The 22,688-nt window shown below is 41.8% G+C and overlaps 1 protein-coding gene across 1 annotated transcript in view; it reads right to left on the bottom strand.

Moving 5' to 3' along the window:
- The window catches only part of KIF26B (kinesin family member 26B), a 368,595-nt gene that overhangs the window by 73,627 nt on the left and 272,280 nt on the right, over positions 1–22,688 (bottom strand). Inside the window, exon 10 of the mRNA XM_006157282.3 lies at positions 9,632–9,791. Within this exon, the coding sequence (XP_006157344.1) occupies positions 9,632–9,791 (160 nt within the window). The remainder of the gene's footprint in view (positions 1–9,631; positions 9,792–22,688) is intronic.

Raw genomic sequence — 22,688 nt, 5'->3', positions numbered from 1 at the left:
TCTCTCTCTCTCTCTCTCTCTCTCTCTCTCTCTCTCTCTCTCTCTCTCTCTCTCTCTTTCTTTCTTTCTTTTTTTCTTTTTTTTGTTAGAGGGTGCATGTGCTTACCAGACAAGAAAGAGAAAGAGAGCAGTGCCTCTCATGGGGAATGATCACACCACATTCCCTTCTCCTCCATGTCTCCTCTGAAGACTTTGGGCATACATGCACCTGGCATATTTCTCAAGCTGCCAGGACCAGGACTTGAACTGTGGAGTTGGCCATGTGGGATCCAGCTTCCTTAACCATTAGGACACAGGGCTCACCCAAATGAGAATTTTATCTGAATAAAAGGTAATTATAATTTACTTGGCCAACACAGATATGTATTGGGTCGTCAGGAAAGTCACGAGGCATTTTTGCATAGAAAAACAGAAAAATACATCATGACTTTCCTGATGACCTGATACTTTTTATATCAAGGAATGGATCAAATGAGGTGCTAGTGCCAGATAGGTCTAGGTTTAAGATTCTGAAATATGGTAAATAAATTAATTGTCTACCTTTAAAGCACATTTCTTTAAAGGTGCAATCATGGACACTGTCTCAAGGGTACCTACAACGCGTTAGAGATACAGAAGAAGTAAGAATGAAGATGCTGACTTTGCTGATAGAGAACTGGAAAGTTGACGAAGAATCTCTTGCAAAGGTTAGCAGTGGTGATGACACTACACTCCATGCCTCCCTGGCCTCCGCTCACATTGAGCCCTATCAGCTCTGATGGTAATCCGTCTCTTAGAAAGCACAACCAAAAAGAATAAAAGAAAAAAGAAAAGAAAGCACAGCTATTCAACTCTACATACTTCTCTAGGAACCCAGTCTGAAGAAACCTCACAAATTCCAGTTGGTAGAATGACTATCTTATCTGCTAATTGTGGAAATCCCCAAAGCTTCTATTATTATCCAGCTGTTCGAGGAGGTTCATTATCTCACCTCTGACAGCCCTGCCATCATTCTCACCCCTTGCTTATCTTCCTTACCTTTCTTTTACTCAGCAAATCTTCAAGGCACAGCCTGGGAGATAACCTCTCCTGTGCACTCAGAAATGCCTCAATACAGCTAATGGAAACGGCTGGGTGTGGGGCAGGGTGGGTGAGATGGAAACTGTTTTATCAGTCGGCTGTGCCCAGTGTGGGGCATAATGGTCACACTTTCATACTGCAGTCCCCACCCACCGGATAAGGCAGGTTCTATGGCCAAAGAGTAACAGAAACCTCCAGTTTTCCATCAATGGAGTATGTGAAACAGTTCCATGAATTTTAACGCTCTTGCATAAGAAGGATTATAGAAATACAAATGTAAAAAATAAAAAAAGATTCATGAAATAGGTTGAGATTTCCCGAGATCCTCTATTGGTTGTCTCAGAATATGGGATTGAATCTGTTGGACTCCACAGAGAGCCACTGAAGGAAGCTGATCTGAGCCCTGATTTCTAACCTCCTACCTCAGGCCTGCACATGGCATGCTACGTCAGGAGAGGCTCACGGATCTTAACAGTCTTTTTCAGTATTTCTGACTCAGCTCTAAAAAGTGGCTTAACTACTGACAGAAAGATTTCTTTCCCTTCTTCATCTTCACTAGTTCGTGGTCTTCACCGCCACACTAGCAGTCAGCCCTGGCTCTTGGCAACCACAGGAAAAATAGCTAGTTCAGGACACTGCCCCTGGAGGTGCAAGCAGGCCCCAGGGGATCCCAACTACAGATATTTAGGCTTCACAGATATATTGGAGCCACTGTCATACCTCGTTTTTTATTTCTGAGCACCAACAACTTTCAGACACTCTATTTGGAGTAGTGATACACCGGGAGGCAGTGAGGTAGCTCTGTACCTAACAGCTATATAAACTTGGACAAGTTACTCAACTCCTCTGTCTTGGTTTCCCCATCTGTAATGTGAGCATGATCATAACGGTGCCTATGTCATAGGTCATTGTCAATTAAATCCTACAAAGCATCCAGAACAGCACAGTAAGGGAACAATGACTTCAAGCTACTGCCATTGTGTCTCACAAAACCTTTGTGCGAAGCTCATTGATATACCTGGGAACTACCTGGGATGTAGCTGAAAACCAGAAAATATTAGAAACTCCTTTCAGCAACTCCACAGACTGGAAATCTGAACTGTCTTGGAAAGACTGAGAAAAATGTCCCTACCATTCTATTGGCCCCTTTCTTCTCTTCTTCCCATGGGAGGAAAGAAGGCCTGATTGGTGAGGCTGGTAAATGTGACCCTGGACATGTCTGTCCAGCCCTGTTGGTCAGCCTGCTTATTTGTCTGTCTGTCCTTCTCTCTCCTCTATTTGAACCAAGTGGCTGCCTATGCAAGGGGCTTCCCTGCTGGCTTGACCTCCTTGCCTGAGGCCTGGGTCTATTTTTATGAGGGGGAGAGAAGACCTCATCCTATGAAGAGTTAGCAGATACACAGTTTTTATCCCCAGCCACAATCTTTTATCTGCTTAATAGACGGTGTAGAGTCTGAAAAGAACAGAGTTTTATTCTTGACCTCCAAAACTGAACCTAAAGGAAGGTAAAGTTGAAAAGCTAAAGAGAAAGGGAGAAGCCCCCCCCCACCACCACCAGGCATTTCTATTCAGCCAGTCATCAGACAGTTATGTTCCATATCCAACACGGACTGGCTGTGATGGATAAAGAAAATTATAAACCATGGCTTTGCTATCAAGAATATGAATGAGGTGGAAGCCTAATATTCTGCTCCCAATTCAGTGAGGCTCTGAGAGGACAGAAAGTGGTCTTCTTGAGAACAAAATGGATGGTGTACAGAGTTTACGTGTCAAGCCAGTTTGGACCAACCAATGACTGAAACCAGGGCTTCTGACCCTGACTGACTCCCAGATGGTGTCAGTTCTACCTGAGTGATATGCTTGGTTCTATAATGAGTCCGGTAGAGTTAATTGGCTCTCAACTTCTGCCTCAACTCTTAATGAAATAATAACAATCTCTGGAAATTTCCATAATTAAATATAAAGATACCACCAACAAGGGAAGGAAACAGAGCTAGAAGAAAAAAAAAAAAAGACAATGAGAATGTTAAAAATCTCATAAAAGGGATTTCTATGTCCCGACAATGTTCTGAACTCACTTCCTAAACATCTCGACAATCATTAAAATGTATAAAAATGAATATTTTTAAAGCAGCAATACTAAGAATTATCATTGCTGCAGTTGCCTGGCAACCTGAGACTTTGGTTATTTTATTTCTAAACAGGGAATGCTCTAAACTGGTATCCAGAGTTTGTGCAAATAGTTCTAAATTGATGTTCTCCTGGTAAATCAGGAGGAGATAATACAGCATTAATGTAAATTTAAAGGAGGTTAAATATGCATGCGTGTGTTGTGCTCGCTGGCTGTCTCTCTCCCTTACACACATATCACACACACTCATGAAAATCCTTTCAAAAAGCTTCTCCCCATTTCATGCTGCCTTAAGTAAATCTGGAGAGAAATTATTTCCTTTTTTTTTTCTCCATTTTTCCTGGCTCTTATCTACTTGATTTCATGGTACATGTAAATAATATATATATTTAAGTCCAGAAGAACAAGACTTTCCTCTTCTGTATGAGCTGAAGGAAAACCGAAGGCTGTAGCTAACAGCCATCTTTTTGTTGTTTATTTCTTCTATGCAGAGAGACAGAGAGATAGACAGATAGAGGGTCCTCCTGCCATGATCCATCCCCAGTCTCAGCCAACCTGGGTCATGGGCATCTCTGTACATGTCTGACATGCCCAGGGAGGTCGTGGGATGCAAGCCCAGGACCTTCCCATGTGGGTTTGGTTGCCTTACTGCTCTGCCACCACCTGAACCCTGCTAAAGCAGTCTCAAGTCACTTTCTCCAGTTTCCCAGACCTTGAGTGGATTTCTAAGAAAGGAGGGATTAAACCAAACTTGAATGGATTCTAGGAGGACATATTTTTCAAGGCAAAGAAGAGAAATGACTGCATACTTTAGAGAGGCATGGCCTGGGAAGTCTATGAATTTTCAGACAGCTGCTGCAGGTGTTGCCTGCAGGCTCCAGCATCCCACCCCCTGGCAGATGAGAAGAAGCATTAGCAATTTGGAAAAGCTACTTCTATTTCTAAAATGTCATTTCCTCTCAAGTCACTGACTTGAATTAAGGTTTCTAGTGCTGGCTGCTGGTATGAATGGACCACTGTGTGCCAACGCAGCTATGTTCTTGAAAATGCTCTTGGTCCCTGACTCCTTGCTAGGGTCTTAGGAGAAAAAGTGTTCCCAATACAGACCCTGAGATTGGGCATTCTCATCACTTTTGATGACTAGAGCTTTCTGGAAGTAGACACTGCCTATGGTGTTTACTGGCAGTCTGAAACTTGTGATAACACATTGCCTCAGGCTCCACCTGCTTTCTCCCAGTTTTTCTACCACCGAGAGAAGGAGGTGAAGTCACCACAGCTGTCTGAGCCCAAAGAACATCAATGACTAATCTGAACAAATGAGGATTAGGTCTTGGTCTGAACCACAGACTAAACTCATAAAAGGGAAGGATTGAGAATCACATACATCACAAGACTGTTATGTAGTGCCATTTTTCAAGTTGTCTGGAAAGCTAACTTAGACATAAAGTGTGTGTGTATGTGTGTGTGTGTGTGGGGGGGTCACAGAATGATTTTCAATGATCTCTCAAAATGGTAACCAAGGAGGACCAGCAGTTAGCATAATGGCTATGTCGCTGGACTCCCATGTAGTTGACCCTGGTTCGAGTCCTGGACCTGGTGGCTTAAACTCATGCCAGGCACATGTGCGTGCGTGCCCAAGATCCCAAGAGGAGAATGGAGGAGAAGGGATCGCGGTGTGGCCATCCCCTCTGGTGAGCGCAAGCACCCTATAGCAAAAACCTCTCCAAAAAAAAAAAGGTAACCAAGACATTATCAAATACATGTTTTTTTAGAAACAGAGCACAAGCAGCCTGTTGGCGAACAAGCAAATACATCATATGACCTGTGAAGAACATAGATATAGTGCCCAAAGTAATTATTTCCCCAGATGGAGAAACAGTTGTAAATGAAGGCAAATGCTTCAGGGCTTGTAATATCACTGAATGAAGGGTGTACTTCCTAAAGACTTGTCCCCTTTACAAGACAACATCTAAAAGGGACCATAAGTCCCATTTTGAAGGAACTGAGTTACGGTTACTTTCTGAGTCTCTGGAAAGTCTGTGGGTCTTTCAGAAGAGTTGGGACATAAAAGCATGTCAGCCGAAGCTCAGTGCACCTGACAGAGCCTTGCAGTCCCCCCCCAAACCCGGGCTGAATTTGGTGGTATGGGCCTGCAACCCCGGGTTTTAGCATGAGAATTCAATGCCCTTGCCTATCATTCTTAACGATCAAAGGAAAAGGCTCTATCTAGCACCTTGTTGCCCTAGAAGTGGTGAAGAACAATAAATGATTATAATGAATAAATGATGGGAGAAAATCTGCAAACATACTGTTGTGATGCTCAGGACTAAGAAAGAGTTCCCTAGGCAGGAGATTTTCCAAATTTAGAGAATATTTTGTGCAGCCTGTTAGTGCAGAATTGCCTCAGGGGTAAGAGCCCTTGATGGTCTCCCTGCCTTCCTCACATGCTCTGAATGATGTCACCATTTCGGATTGATTTGTGGCACTTGCACTGTCCAGTATGCCTGTGCCGTGTGGTGACAGGTGGAGAACCTGCCCTGCACCTGCATCTGTCATCTACAAACAATATCATTTGCAAAGTCAAAACCATTCAGGGCACATCGAGGGTGCCTGTGGGAGCGCCTGGGATGGGTAATGATTCCAAACTCACTCTCTGGCTTCCTCACATGACAAATCATCTGGTACAATGATGAAGAGAAATGAGGACAGGCTATATTCCCTCTGTGCACATTCCAGTTAATTTCCCAGAAGCGAGCACAAGCAATGCAGGTTCCAAGCACAGAGTTGTCTAGGGTGACAAATGAAGAGGTAGTGGGGCTTTTGTGTTTTGGAGGGGTGGAGGAAGGTAAGGATTGTAGAGTTGGATTTTCTTCTTTTTTTCCTATAAGTGAGCAGGAAGAAAAAAAATAACTGCACTGGCAGGAAGCTTCCCTTCTCTAAGGAACCCAGGGCAAAGACAAGGTTTGATGAGGTGAAAGGTGTTTAGTATGCTAACCAAATGCTGCATAATGTGGCTTTAGAGCGCTGATGGAATTGATAAACGAAATCTGGGCCATCCTGCTGTGCTGAGCACCCCTGCTGTGCAGAGCAAAGACAGCTCATATATTACAGAGCTTGATGAGAAGGGGGAGCGGGTCAGCAACATGGGTTCGCAACTGCTGTGGTCTGTGAAACTGAAGCATGACGCAGTTTGATCCTGCCACCAACTGGTTGGGTGATTTGAGTAAATTTTTGCCTTTTCTTCTTGTTCCTCAAAAGAGGATAGTTTCTAGTTGATGAATCACTTTGCAAATGTGATTTGCAGACACCAAATATTGAATGTATACTGCAGCTGCAAATCTGTGAGAATATGACAGCAATGGTCATTTAAAGCTTTATCTGATCTTAGCTGAAAAGCCAAGAAGTGATTGGTTTAAAGCTCATGCACAATGATAGGCACTGAGGACTGAAGGACAACAGACCAAATACACTGGTCAATGAACGTTTTGGGGCAGGACAGACCTGGTTGCTGGTCAGGCCCTCATGCTTCCTGGCACTGAGCAATGGGCAGCCCAGTAAGGTCTTGGTGAGGTATGCCAGGCAGGACAAGGGCAGCTGATGAAGTCTACCCAAGGTCAGGGTCCTAATGGTGGTGACTATGCCCTATGCAGACACAGAATTTACAGAGTCTTTGCTTACTTAAGACAAAGAAGCACTTCATTCATCACTTTCTTAATGCCAGGCTGGAAAGCAGGGAACTCCTTGAAACTGAAGCAGTCAAGGATTAGTGAGTGAGAATTTCATACTCTATCAGCCCTCCCATGAGAGCATGTGGCTGGTTGTTAGGGCTAGCTAATGTTAAAACTAAGTTTATTTAACAGGAGATCTTGAATGCTTCATAGAAATGATTCTGAATAGCTTCCTCTTTGTTTATAATAAAACCCAATTCTAGCTGAAAGGAAATTACTGTATCTAACTTAAAAATAATTTCATATACATTCATTCCATCCCTCCCACCATCAATTCAGCAAACTTTTACTTATATCATAAAAGCATGTCACTCTACAGAAATAATGTGAGAGAGAGAAGTAAAATATATCATTGATGACCTCATACTGAGGTGGTGTTCCAGATTTTATCTACATAATGATCTATGAAGTTATTACATTAATGGACATGATTTTCATTTTATGGAAACCAATTAGGGCCAATAAGTCTTTACCTTCTTTCTAAGGGCTCCAACTCGGAGAGTTTCCATCTCTCTCTCCCTTCCTTCCCACAAGTTTATTCAACTACAGAAATGACATCACATAAAACTTAATAAACCTTTAACTTGAATTTTTTCCTCAGAGAAAAAAGTCTTTACAATGACTGGGAAATCATTTCTTTTTTTGTTTTTTGGAGAGAGGTTTTTGCCATAGGGCACGTGCACTCGCCAGACAGAGAGACAGAGAGACAGAAAGCGAGAAATCACCCCCCAGTGGGGATGGCCATGCCACAATCCCTTCTCCTCCATTCTCCTCCATTCTCCTCTTGGGATCTTGGGCACACACGCACACCCACCCAGCATGAGTTTTAAGCCACTGGGTCCGGGACGTGAACCGCGGTCGACTACATGGGAGTCCAGCGACATAGCCATTACGCTAACTGCTGGTCCCTCACTGGGAAAATAATTTCTGGGTTTATCTGAGTAGGATTCCAAATTTCACTGAGATAGACAGGATTATAATCACCATTTAAGTTCCTAAAGTCAGCTAGTAGTGGTCCTCCTGTGGGGGATGGGAGGGGAGAACAAAATCACAATGTTTTCTGAGAGTCTGGCATCAACTCAGGGCAGGGGAGAGAGAGATCACAGGATCATCCTGAATCTCAGTTACTGAGGAATGAATTGCCCAACTTACTTTAACTTCCCATATAAAAGCAGCTTGTATTTTATAGGATATTTATAGATTAAATAAATAATTCCATATATATTTATTTAACCTTTGTGTCAACTCTATAAAGAAAGTGTTACCTCTCTTTTTTTTTTTTTTCCTTTGGAGAGGTTTTCGCCATAGGGCGTGTGCGCTTGCCAGACAGACAGAGAGAGACATAGAGACAGAAAGCGAGAAATCACCCCCCAGGGGGGATGGTCATGCCACAGTCCCTTCTCCTCCATTCTCCTCTCGGGATCTTGGGCACGCACGCACACGTGCCCGGCGTGAGTTCTAAGCCACCGGGTCCGAGACACGAACCACAGTCGACTACGTGGGAGTCCAACGACATAGCCATTACGCTAACTGCTGGTTCCCAGTGTTACCTCTCTTTAAGCTGATGAAGATAGAGTCAACTATTGGGTCATCAGAAAAGTCATGACGCATTTTTGTACAGAAAAATACGTCATGACTTCTCTGACAAACCAATAGATGGGCTTAACTAGATTAGCATTATTGGTTATTGATCATAGTGTTCTAAATTCTACAAAGAAATCTTCCACAGGTGTATGTCACTCTGAATCTTATATTTCTGGATATAGATATTAGACTGTCAGGATTTTTCTATGCTTTTTTTAATGTAAAAATGTGTCATGCCTTTCCTGATAATCCAATATATAGCTAGAACTCTCGTTTGATGATGAATGAAAGTTCATATAGCCAGGAAGAGGCATACTGGGCCTTGGCAGGGGCCTGGACAGTCAGTGGAATGTCCACCACCCTATCACCACATTGTGCAATGACAAAGCTAAGCTGGGGTGATGAGGTGAGTGGTGGCTCCAGAACAAGGTCATTCATGAGCACGGATAATATGACAAGCCTTTTGCTACACCAAGCACAGGAGAGGCTCTAATTTCACCATCTCGGAGCAGTAACAGAAAGAAGGGAAGGATCTTGAAAGTAATATAAACATTTGCATGGGTTGCTGGATGCTAATTTCCCAAGCATATAAACTCTCCTAAGCTGGGTTGCAAGATAAAATACAGAATACCCATAATGTCCCATGTAATATTGGAGGGCATATTTCTGCTGAAAAAATTACTTGTTTATCTAACATTCAAATTTAACTAGGTACCTCGTATTTTTATTGATTAAATATGGCATCCCTAGATCTACGGGAGAGTAAACCAATCTGCTGCCTCTGGTTTGCCTCACTGTGAACCAGACACATCTATACAACAGAGATAGAATCTACCAAAAGCAATTCTGATTAGGTACCTCATCTGAGATCATTTTTATTTCTTCTGACTTGAGCAGTCTAAACTTAGAACTATTAAGAGAGTAAAGCATTTATGAAATTACTATACTGGGAAGACCACGTATTACATGATGGTTAGCTAAGGCTGGTCTCTGGTGCTAACCAATGATGTGATCCAGACTGTCCTTCCATTGCACAGCTCTCCCTAGGTGGCTCTGGACTGAGAGTCCTATATTCAGTTTTGGCACCATGTCTACCCCGTCCCATTCATTGAGTAAAAGAGTTACTTACTTGTATGGGATGTGTTTGCTGCCGTTGACAAGAGCCAGGATGACATTGCCCAGAGCAGACAGAGAGAGGCACAGGCCTGAACCTCCTTCCCGATTTTTGCTAAGAGCTTTCACACAGCTGCCGAGATCAATGAGATGTAGGCGGCTGCGACCTCCGGACACTACCATAGGAGAGGAGACAAGAGAAGAGAGATGTGGTTAAGTGCTGACAAACAATCATCTGTTCTTTATGCAGCTCCTTGGGAAATCTGAGGAAAAAGGAAACGGGGGAATTAAAGTTGAAGTTTGTGACCTAGCACGAAACCTCAACAAAACCATGCTGGAGTTATAAATAGAACTGACCCTCTTAAATTCTGTCACTCCCACACACTGACCTTCTAAAATCCATAGTACTATTGATCTATAACTAGAGGAATAATTCTTTTAGATTGAATTGGATGAGATTTCAGAAAAGATAAATGTCTAATTAAAGGAGGATAATATTTGTACCTAAATGTCCTTTGAATAGAATTCTAAACTCATTAAGTTAAAACCTGAATGGTCCATGAGTGATTATCCTCTAGCTGGTTTTCATAGAGACCTCCTTCTAAAGCTCAGCTAGGAAAGAGGCTGATAACCCAAGGTAAAATTAGGAAGAGTAACAACCAGGTGCAAAGACAGGAAGACCCAAGTATTTTCTGAGTACCTGCCAACTGCCAGGTGCTACAGAAACATCAGTCTCATTCAATTTCCCTGGTAAAACTGGGAAAGCTAGGGACCAACAGATAGTGCAGTCAACCATGTGGACTACCACTGTGGTTGACTGTGATTCGATTTCTAGACCTGGTAGCTTGAAACTCACGCCACGTGCGTGTGGGTACATGCCCAAGATACTGAGAGGAGAACAGAGAAGGAATTGCAGCATGGCTCTCCTCCCTGGGGGGAGATTTCTCACCTTCTGTCTCTCTGTCTCTGTCTTTCTGGTGCACGCACATGCCCTACAGCAAAAAATCTCTCTCTTAAAAAAAAAAGAAAAGAAAAAACTGGGAAAGCTAAAAATTGTCATCCTTTCTTATACAGATGAGAAAGTGAGAGTTCAGAAAAGTTAAGTAACATGCCCATGAGTACTCTGTGTCTGGCCCAGGGACAAGATTGCCTTTCAATTCCATTTTTCTATTGACTCAGTAAAGTCTTCCCATACTAAGGCTTTTATACTATGAGCAAGTGGGGTTTAATCCCAGAAATCCAAGATTGGCTAACAAAAATTTAATCTCAGTATAATTTACCATATAAACAAACTTAAGAAGAAAAATCATGTGATTCACTCAGTAGATAAAGCAATAGCATTTACCAAAACCCAACATCCATTCCTAATAAAAATTCTCAACAATACACAGACAGAGGCAACATCCTCAGTTTGATAAAAGGGCTCTACAAATAACTATAGGTAACATCATACTTAATGGTAAAAGGAAGATGTCTTCCAAGATCAGGAACAAGAATTTCCACTCTCACCATTTCTGTTCAATAATGTACTGGACTACTTCTAGTCAGTATAATGAGCAAGAAAAAATAAATAAGTAAAAGCTATCAAGAGGGGAAAGAAAGAACTCAAATGGTCTTTATTGGCAGATGATATAATAAACTATGCAGAAAATCTAATGAAGTCCACAAAGAAGCTACTAGAACTAATAAGTTTAGCAAGGATGAAAGACAACAAGATCAACAGATAAAAATTTGTGTTGTTGGGGCCAGCAGATGGCATGGTGGTTAAGGTGCTGGATTCCCACACGGCTGACCAAAGTTTGAATCCTGGATCTAGAAACTTGAAAAGCCCAACAAATTAATAGATAAATAAATGTTTCTTTAAAAAGTTCATGGTGTTATGTCTATATAATAGTAACAAATAACTGGAAATGGAAATTTTAAAATATCATTCATAGTAGCATAAAATATTAACTATTTAGAGATAAATAGTACAAAAAAGACCTATATACTAAAAACATGGAACATTGCTGAAAGAAATTAGTGAAGACCTAATAAAACTAGAGAGAGATACGGTGATCATAAATAACAAGACTTAATATTGTTAAGATATTGATTCTCTCCAAATAGATCTATAAATTCAAGGCAATACCAATCAGAATTCCACCAGACTTTTTGGGTAAAATTTGTTTCTACAACATCCATTTAGAAAATGACTCTAGGCTCCACCATAGTGGTGCACAGAGAGCACCCTTGCTTGGAAAACTAGAAGCTGCATGGGAAGCACAGGTTTGATTCTGGGCCAGCCAGCCTAAACACACCAGGTGTGGTCAAAAAACTGAATATTCATATGACAAAAAACTGAACAGCTTTAAGGCATACATTGCACAATATACAAAAATTAACTAAGATGGATCAAAGACCTCAACGTAAAACCTAAATTTATAAAGTTTCTAGAAGAAAAGCCTAATAATAAGTCTTTTTGACTTTGGGTTAGACAGAGTTCTTAGATGGTGCAGCTGTGGTAGTGCTTGCTACTTCTTCTCAGGTCTAGGATACAAGGGAGGTCCAGGTTCGATTCTCCCCCACCCTAAAAGGCTGGGTGCCATGGTGTACTCCTATAGATCCAGCGGTTTGGGAGGTTCAGGGAGGACAACTGCAATACATAAAGACTCTGCCTAAACACACACACACACACACACACACAACCTAAATTATAAGGAAATTTTTTTTAAAAGCAAGAGATTTGAACAGATGATGTGAAGGAGGTATATGAAAAATTTTCAACACCATTAGTTAGTAGTAAAATACAAATAAAAACCGCAATGAGATACTAATAAATACCTATTACATAAAAAGGAAAAATTTAACAGACTGACCATACTAAATGTTCATAAGGATAAGAAGGCACTGGAACTCTCATATAGGGATAACAAATGATTCAACCACTTTGGTAAACAGTCTGGCAGGTACATCTATTACATGGTCCAACCATTTCAGTTCTAGGTATTTACTCAAAAGAAAAGGAAATATATGTCCATACAAAGATTGTGCGTGAGTGTTCACAGTTCTTTTATTTGTAAAATCCAAAAGCTGAAAACAAAATAAATGTCATCACTAGGTGACTAGATAGACAAATTATGGTATTGCCAAACAGTGGACCGGTAAATGAATGAACTATGGATACATGCAACAAAATTATTGAATCTCAAGATAATACTGGGTCGTTGGGAAAGCCATGATGCATTTTTGCATAGAAAAACAAAAATAAGTCATGACTTTTTGGACAACCCAATAATTATAAGTGAGAGAAGTCACACAGAAAAGTATAGATAATACGATATGATTCCATTCCTATAAAATTCTAAAACATGCCAATGAAAGTATAGGAACTGAAAGCAAATCAGTAGTTGCCTAGGGAGAAGAGAAAGGAATGAAAGAGAGTCCCAAGGAAAGTTTGGGAAATGACGGATATGCTCATTATCCTGATGTTTGGTGATGATTTCATGGATATATTGTACAAATGAGAAAAAACTTATCAAATTATATAGTTTATTTTACATTTTTAATTGCCAGAGGGTGAATAGACTTTCTAGAGAGAGAGACAAAAGGAGGGAGAAAACACCCCTCACTTCCCACAATGGGGCATAGTCACACCACCACAATCCCTTCTCCTCCATTTCTCTATTCTGCTGAGATTTGGGGCACACACGCACATATGCTCAACATGTTTTTCAAGCCGTGGGGGCCAGGACTTAAAGTACAGTCAGCCATATTTGGCTTCCTGAAGCTCTAAGCTGCAGGGCTGGCCCTGAATAATTTAAATACATGCAGTTTATTGTGTCTCAAGTATATCTTACTAAAGCTATTTTTTTAAATGGAAACTTGTGAGGTCAGTAGGTGGCATAGTGGTTAAGGTGCTGACTCCTACATGGACAACTGCAGTTTGAGTCTTAGACCTGGTGGCTTGAAAAACCATGCAGGGCATGTATGCGTTCACACCAAAAATTCCAAGAGAAGAACGGAGGAGAAGGGACTGAGACATGGCCATCCCCCCGGAAAGTGATTTCTCATTTTCCTTCTTACTGTCTGTCTGTCCCTTTCTCTTGGTCTCGCTCCCGCTCTCTCTCTCCGGTGAGCTCATGTACCCTATGGCAAATACCTTTAAAAAATAATAGAAAGTTGGGACCAGCAGTTAGCGTAATGGCTATGTCACTGGACTCCCATGTAGTCAGCCACGGTTCACGCCCTGGACCCGGTGGCTTAAACTCATGCTGGGTAAGTGTGCGTGCGAGCCCAGGATCCCAAGAGGAGAATGGAGGAGAAGGGATTGTGGTGTGGCCATCCCCCCTGGGGGGGGGTGTCTTGCTTTCTATCTCTCTGTCTCTCTCTCTCTGGCGAGCGCACGCACCCTGTAGCAAAAACCTCTAAAAAAATAATAATAATAATAGAAAGTTGTCCATGATCATGCAGCTAGAAGTAGAGCCCAGTGCTCTTCCTCCTACACCACCTGGCCTGTTAATTTCAGATACGGTGGGAGCTGTAAGGTTGCCTTTGTGTCCTTGGCCCAACCCGCCCAGCGTAGTGTGGCCCTCAGCACACACCCAGCTGCTGTTCCTTTCTCCCTTCTCCCTGCCTCCCATCCCGGCTCTCCAGGCAGCAGCAGACTCCTGCTCTCCTGGATCTCTCAATTCCCACCTCTCCAGGTGGCCAAGTTCACACCATCATGACTGACACACCTCCTGCTGCTTACAGGACAGCAACTCTTCCCTCTGCCTTTTCCTACTCTATAAGGAAAACAGCAAAAGAAGAAATAGAAACTTCCCATGGCTGTTGTAAGGTCATGTGGCTTGGGGCAAGGTTGAAAGCTGTTGATAGAGAGAGTGACCTAGGATGTTGGAGGTAGGTGTGTCAGGTTAGGGTGACTGTGTCTAAGGAGCACGTGGACCATGGCTGGGCACCTGTACGTCTGCAGAAGGAGCCCAGGTGACTGTGCTGATGCAGGAGGGCAAGGCAGTGCTCATATTAGAGGATGAAAACATCTGAAAACCACTGTCCTAACCCCAACCTTGCCTCTGTCCCATCACACTCTCCCTTTCTATATTTAGTACTAAGAAAAAGAGTAGCGAATGTGAATGTTTTCAGAAAGCACAGCATTGCAATTCAGTCTCTCTGGCTACCCTGAGACACCTATGACATAGAACTTTTTATATTAACAGTGTTATATTTTGTTCATCTTCAACTATCCTTGGTAAAAATTCCTTAAAGGGGAGATATAATATGCTACTTCTCTTTTATCCCATTTTGCATCATGCAAGATTGGGTCATGGCAGTATACAAGGGAAATAGTTATTTTTAAAGCAAAATATCATCTGTTTTGCAGCCTAATTATATAGACAGGAGAAGCTTAGCTATTCCACATGCACCATAGATTAAAGGGCAAACACAGGGACCAATTTGGACTTTCAAACTCTAATAGTCCATTTGATGTAATGGAATAAAATGCATAATGCACATGTAGTAAAATAAAACAGAGAACAAAAGGCACAGTTTAGACTGTGCTGAAGAATAATATTATAAAATACCTGTAATTATACCTGCATGACTCAAAATGAGAGTCACGAGGAGACAATGGAAAACCTACTCTCTGCTCTGTACCCACTAGACGTGCAGTAGTCACAGAACGCTGAATTTCACTCACGGTGCTTCACCTGGAATGGTGCAGTGAGTGAGCACAGGCCGTTGGTTATTATTGAGAGTTTACATTACTGCATGTGGGTGGGAGAAAGTCACTCTAACAAGTGAACGAAGTAGGCGGTAATTAATAGCAAGTAAGAAGAATCCTCAGCAACTTCTCAGATCTCTGAGTTTTGTTTTTTTTTTAAACTCGCACAGGATTAAAAAACATAATAGCACAGCATTGCAATTCAGTCTCTCTGGCTACCCTGAGACACCTATGACATAGAACTTTGAGAAATCCTTTTTATATTTTAATATATTGTAAGCCTAAAGTATAATCAAATCAAATTACCCACATGCCTTATATTCCCCACAGGGAAGCAAAGTATTGATACTAATTTTCCCTCATTCTGCAAGTACTCTGTTTTTGTTTTCTGAGAGATTTTTGCTATAGGGCATGTGCATTTGCTGGAGAGACAGAGACAGAGAACAAGAAAGAGAGGCAGAAAGCAAGAAATCACATGGGGGACAACATGCTGCAATCTCCTATCCTCCATTCTGTTCTCAGGATTGGAGGGCATGCATATGCCCCAGCATGAGTTTCAAGTCATGGGGTTCGGGACTCAAACTGCAGTCAAGCCTGTGAGAGTCTAGTGCCTTAACCACCATGCTCCCTGCTGATCTCAGCCACTCTATATAGAGCACCTGGAAGGGACCAGGAAATACTAGATTCTAGTAATAGAATTTAATTTTTATAGCCATCTTATAAAGCAGGGATTAGTCCCATTTTACAATTGAGGAAACTGAGGTTCCTAGATATTAAATAAACTGCCAATGACCTGGCTGAAAATTAGTGCTGAATGTAAGCTGAAAACCCAAAGCTAACTGTGAAGCATAGAAAATTCTTTAAATTCACCTTCCATTAACATAACAGTTTCCAAACTTTGCCATACATTGGCATCACCTTGGGATCGGGATTAGTCCCATTTTACAATTGAGGAAACTGAGGTTCCTAGATATTAAATAAACTGCCAATGACCTGGCTGAAAATTAGTGCTGAATGTAAGCTGAAAACCCAAAGCTAACTGTGAAGCATAGAAAATTCTTTAAATTCACCTTCCATTAACATAACAGTTTCCAAACTTTGCCATACATTGGCATCACCTTGGGATCTTTTTTTTTTTTTTTTCATTTTGTCAGAGGGGGAGCCAGCAGGTGGCATGGTGGTTAAGGGTGCTGGACTCCCACATGGCTGACCACAGTTCGATTCCCAGAACTGGTGGTTTGCTTTTTCACTTTCTCTCTCTCTCTGGTTAAATTAAAATAAATAAATAAATAAATAAATAAATTTAAAATAAAAAAATATATTTTGTCAGAGGGCACATTTGCTCACCAGAGAGAGACAGAGTGAGGAAGGGAAAGCAAGAAAGTACACCCCATAGGGCATGGTCATGCCACAATCCCTTCTCCTCCATCTCTCCCTCCTTTTGAATATTGGGCACACAGGGGCATGCACCTGGTATGTTTTTCAAGCTACCAGATCCAGGACTCAAACCGCATGGATGGTTATATGGGAACCAGCCACCTTAACTACCAGGCCATGGGTTGGCCCTCACCTTGGAATCTTTACAGAAATACACTTGGCTCTCATTCCTAGGCTTTCAAGCGTAACTGGGCTGGAGTACAACACGGGCATTGCTATTCATTTAAAAGTTCAGTAGGTGGTTCTTCTTCTTCTTCTTCTTCTTCTTTTTTTTTTTTTTTAACTTTCTTTCTTTCATGAGAGTTAAAGGCAGGGGAAGAAAGGGACCCTGTTAAGGGTCTCACACCTCTCCATTCCTCAGCATTCCCAGCCAGCCAGCATCATAGGTGTGCAAACCAGGGAAGCAAACTCACGATCTTCCATGTGGATCCAGCATCATTTGAGCTGATGTTGGCTGTAACTGTCCCACCACCAAGAGGGCTCCTCTCCAGATGTTTCTAATGTGCAGCAACATTTGGGAGCCGCTGCCTTATCAACTGGCCAGGGTAACCAAGGCTCTCAATGACTTGCATCACACATGGCAACTGATACCCACAGCAGGCTGAATGCTATGGCTAGGGGAGGCTGTTGTCTAGTTTTTCTATGCACATTTACTCCAATAAATGAGCAATATGTCAGCTGCGTTTCCTCCAAACTCTACTTATGCCACTTGGACTCATTATTATAAACTAAATTCTTTGGAAAGATGCAGTAAAAATTAAAAAAAAAAAAAGATGTTGACTTAGGTGTGAATGAGAAATTACAGAGCAGAAGAAACTGTAAGAATCTAATAAAAATATATTCTCAGTTGACTGCACAAGTGTCTTTTAAGTTCTTGAATTTCTTTGAAGACATATAAAGTAAAACTCAGAGCACTAATGAGTGTTGTTTATGACAATGGGAACTTGAAGTTGAAACTCATCTCACAGAGAAAGCCACAGCCCATATCATAAGATCAATGAGCAAATATACATTTTTCTGTTCTGAATTAAAATGAAATGTTTTTGACATAGATGTGTCACTTTATATAACTTCTCTTTTAACTCCCATGCTCAGCGCACATGTGTTGTATGAGAAGGCTTCTCCCAGTTTACAACACCTGCCCATGTGAAAGGTAATGAGGTGGTCTTCCCAGTTCTGAAACAAAGCTTCACCGGATAACAGAGAAATTCATCCCTGAGAATACAGCACGTATTCTATTTGATTTTACAAATGGGGACAGAGCCCTGAAGTGCTGGGCACACTATGGAAAACCAGAGGATGAATAGCTGGGTGCTCAGCCCTCAGGGAACTTGTAGTCTAATGAAGCTTAGAAAGCACAGAAATGATGAAAAGATAGAGTGGAGTAAGGCAAAAGATTAATATCTCTCAAACTACTATGAGATTCAAAGAAGGAAAATACTATACAGAGGGAGAATCCAGAAAACCTTATGGAGGTTACAGTTCAAGGGGGAAATAGGGTAGAGAAAAGTTGTTGTTTAATTGTTGTTACGTTTCTTTCCTTCCCCTCTGTCCCTCCCTCTCTTCTTTCCCTCTTCAATTCTGACTTTAGTGGTAGCAGAGATTGATAATATAAAATTGGGGAGACAACTGATGGGGTCCCAACTGCTGAGATCCGGAAAGAGACAGAGGGGACAGGAGAAAGAAGCCAAGGAGGTGGGAAAAACAGAACTATGGGAACAGAGTAGGGAAGAATCTGACCTACAGAGATGAGGAGATCTTGAAGCTGTAAAGAAGGAAACTGTCATAATTCAGCAGATGAACTCTTCTCATTAAACAATAACCTGGCTATTTGCTGAGAGTGCTGGACAGCAGCTTTGTAACTAATGCGGTATTGGGAAGGCCATGAATGATTACTGGGGGAAATCAAGGTTGTTCCGGGGAAGTTCGGGGTATTGTATCCTGGACAAAGTTTTAAAAGTTGTATTACAAACGCCTAAAAAAACGACACTGTCATTTCTTTATCGATCAAGGGGAAGAAAAGAGTGCCCTGCAGCGTGTGGGAATTCTTGCTGTACTGGACTTTGCCGCTAGGGGCAGCAGAGGCCTAGCTCCACCTTCTCTAGAAGTCAGCTTCTTTCCTAGGTCCCTTTCCCTATGTCCACCACACAAATAATGAATCTCTAGAGTCATATGGACCACACACCTCTGGACAGAACATTACATCAGCTGAGGCAAGACATCTTATGATATGTGAAGACAGTGGTTTATTTTCAAAAGAACTGAAAGGCAACAGTTGGATCAGCATTGTAAACAGATGACTGCAGGCACAGATGCAAGCACAAGTGTTCACGTGCACACGCACAGACAGCCCGGCCCACAGCTGGCCTCAAGTCTTCCCCTAGAGGTAACAAATGAATGAACAAATCAGAGACCCAGTGTCATTCTTGACTCTCAAGTTTAGATGACCTATTAGAGTGATATTTTTTGTTAGTTTATTTTTAGTTGTCAGAGAGTATGCATGTTTATCAGAGAGAGACAGAAAGACAGACAGAGGAAGAAAGCACTTTCAGTGGGGCCTGGTCACACTGCAATCTCTTCTCTTCTACTTGTCTGACCTACTGGGATCTGGGGCACGCATGTACATGTGCCAGGTGTGTTCTTCAAGCTGCAGATGCCTGGATTCAAGCCATAGTTGGCCATGAGAGATGAAGCTCCTTTAACCACTAGGTCATGGTGCCAGTCCATCAACGTGATACTTTTAAGACTATCTTTATTGGGGGCCAGCTCTGTGGCACAGTGGGTTCTCTGCTCAAGAGAAGCCAGATACCACATGGCAAATGTGGTTTGAATCCTGGCTCTAGTGAACCTAAAACATGCTAGACAAACATATAAGTGGAGGACTGGGTGCTTTTCTCTCTCTCTCTTTCTCTCTCTCTCTCTCACACACACACACTCACTCTCATGTGTGTACATATTTGCTCTATTACAAGTAAAGAAAAAAAAAACTGTATCAACAGGACAAGAAAAATTCCTGTATCACTCATGCACTGCCTGAAGTATCACTAGAACCATCTTGCTTTAGATGTCTAATACACCCATTATGCCCAGGCACAGTTGATCATCAGCACTTTAGGATCTCTTCCCCAGTGCTGGAATTCCCAAGGAGGCTCTCGAGTCATTATGGATTTAGCTTAGAAAAGCTGGGTAGGCCTTCATAACAGTGAAGAATCAGCTGTACTAATATTCTAAAAACCTTTTAAGCCAGGGAGATAGTTTAAGCTTAATCTAGTAGTACTATCCACACAACAGTGATACATCAACAAAGAATTTGCTTTCCTATCTTGACTGGAAATGTTTAAAACCCTTCTGTCTGTCTACTTACATGTGTATATGAAATGCACACATGTGTATAAGATGCAGGTACACATACACACAGACTGGGTTAGTTCTTGCAGCACAGATCTCTTTGAATCTATCATCCACCCTTCCAATGGCCAGTTAACTGCAGCATGCTCCACTTTCAGTTTCCCTGCAGGGTGACTAATTAATAAACTTTCCCTTAATTGAGTTCTGGCTGCCAAGTCCACAGGGATTATTACTTATATATAAGTAAACAAAATTTCCATTTTAAACAACACTTCAAATCTTCTCATTATAGTTTAAACAGATTTAAATTCACAGAAGTCAAGCGAGCAACTGGTGGGCTGGGAGGCTGTGTGCATTCTGGCCTGCCTCTATCCCTGCCCCTTGATAAGCGAGGTGCTCTGGCAGGCAGGAGGTGTACCCCAGATCATTTGGGGACTTATTCTCAGCAGGCTGGAGTCTTGTCCCTTCTTTGTTCTCATCTACTGATACATTAGAACGTACTTAGAAGAGGTTTTGGAAGCCATTAATAGTCTTTGCCTTTTCCTTTAACCTAAATTTATTATTTAAAAGCAATTCTCTTTCACAATTTAAAAATAGGAAGAAGATGAGTTTGATGTTAAATATTTAATAAAGGACTAGAATTCATTAAGTACCAATTTGGGGTAGATCTTTGAGTTTAGGGAATAGCCTAAACTTTTCGGAAGCTAAATTTCAAGTTCTTATATTTGAAGCAGTTTAATTAACCGTTTCCTTATTTTCAAGATTTGTCTCTTTTTTGAGATTCCAAATTGGAAGCAGAACTATGGGGAAAAACTTTATAAACATAGAGCTGTTCTCCGTCTGATTTGAAACACAGAATAGATATTGCATCCTCTGAGTTTTTCTCCTTGGGTCATTTGGGAGTCTTTTGGCTCAAGATTCAAAACTTCTGGGAGTCACCCTTTGCTGAAAGCACAACAATCCACTGCAGGCTCTGATTACGATTGACAGCTGCTTAAAAGAATAAAATATACATTTTTCAGATTCTCACATTCACACTACTAAGAAGACACTATCTGGGAAAAAAAAAAAGACACCGGTGAAGGCAGGATTTAAAGCTAGTTCCCAGATTGTTAGGAGTAATATGCATAAAATTCTATTGTGGATTTGAAAGGTCTGGGTAGTCTCATCCTCATCCTAAGCCCTTGTTTTGTTCTTTAAGAATTAAGTTATTCTAAGTGGAAGTGCTCGATTTGGTATGAACACTTTTATTAAGAATTATTGTCCTCTGAAAAATTCCCATCCAACATGTTCTGCTCCTCCCCAGTCATATCTTTCTCACCATAGTGGGACACCAAGAGAGATTTGCACCGCTGCTAAGCTCCACCACCCAGGGCTGCTCCAGTGCACTGCTAGAAAAGGCCAGTATCTCTAGATTTCTTTGGCAGCAATTACTACAGTGGCTCAAGGCTGATTTCAGGAGCCAAAGTGTAGCATTGGTTGGTGAAACTCCAACCCCAGTTGAGGGTATTTTCGTGTAGTCCTACAAGTGGGTTTGAAGGGGAAGTCCCTAGGCCCTGTCAAAATGAAAGGGACAGGTGGCAAGAAAAACAATGAACAACTGATGCATGCAACAACAAGGATGGATCTCAAACACACTGTGCTAAATGAAGGAAGCCAGACACACAGGGTCGTGATTTCATTCATTTGATGTTCTGGAAAACAGCAAAAGTATAAGGCACTAGAGGTAGAGGGAGGTTGAAGGAAGGAGCTGACTGAAAAGGGCAAAAGGGAACTTTACATGGCCATGACACTGTTCTATAACTTGAGAGTGGTGGTGGCTACACAACTGTGTAGATTTGCCAAAACTTAGCTAACAACACATAAAAGAGGAACGTTTTACTAAATGTGAATTATCCCACAATAAACCTGAATTTAAAAAGCCAAAATAACTAAAGAATAGGAAAGATGGCAGAAGACAAGTCAACAGAGGCACTAAGATGGGAAAAGGAGAGAGTTTCCACCTGGTGAAACAGAAGCCCACAAGAGCTCTCTAGGAGTACTGGTCTTCAAGTCTTTGGGATTCAAAGAGACTTAGATCTTGGGAAGCCTGTCCACAGGTCCCCATTGGAGGTCTTAATTCAAGGCTTCATCCAGAATAGATTTGTTGATTGTCTCTGCTTGAGTCAATTGGTTTTATAATTTCCAGGCTAGGGTTATTCTTCTAACTCAGAATTTTTTGTTTTTCTGACATCCAGTGTCCTGGAAACAACCATTCAAAAAGCACAAGAGGCAAGGTGGCTGGGTTTTGAAAGCCCAACAGGGGGGGATATTGAGACAATGAAAGTCACTGTCTGGCCAGCCCAGCCCTGTGGCCCTTAACTGCCTTAGAAAGCTCAGTGAGGCCAAGAAAGCATTCTGCTCATGGCCCATGACTCCACCTGAGCTACTAAGCTGAGCATGGCTCCCCGACTCTGCGAGGCTAAGAATGAACTCTATCCAACAGAGAAAGGATAAAGAATGCATCGAGGCCAGTGCCAGCTCTGACGACACAGCTAACAGGGGAGGTATAACCACACATGGGGTTCCTAGCAGTGCACCGGCT

Source organism: Tupaia chinensis, unplaced genomic scaffold (genome assembly GCF_000334495.1).
Source record: "Tupaia chinensis unplaced genomic scaffold, TupChi_1.0 Scaffold000532_1, whole genome shotgun sequence".
Classification (NCBI taxonomy): Eukaryota; Metazoa; Chordata; class Mammalia; order Scandentia; family Tupaiidae; genus Tupaia; species Tupaia belangeri.
The sequence above is the reverse complement of the archived record's forward strand: the minus strand, read 5'-3'. Positions and strand labels throughout refer to the sequence as shown.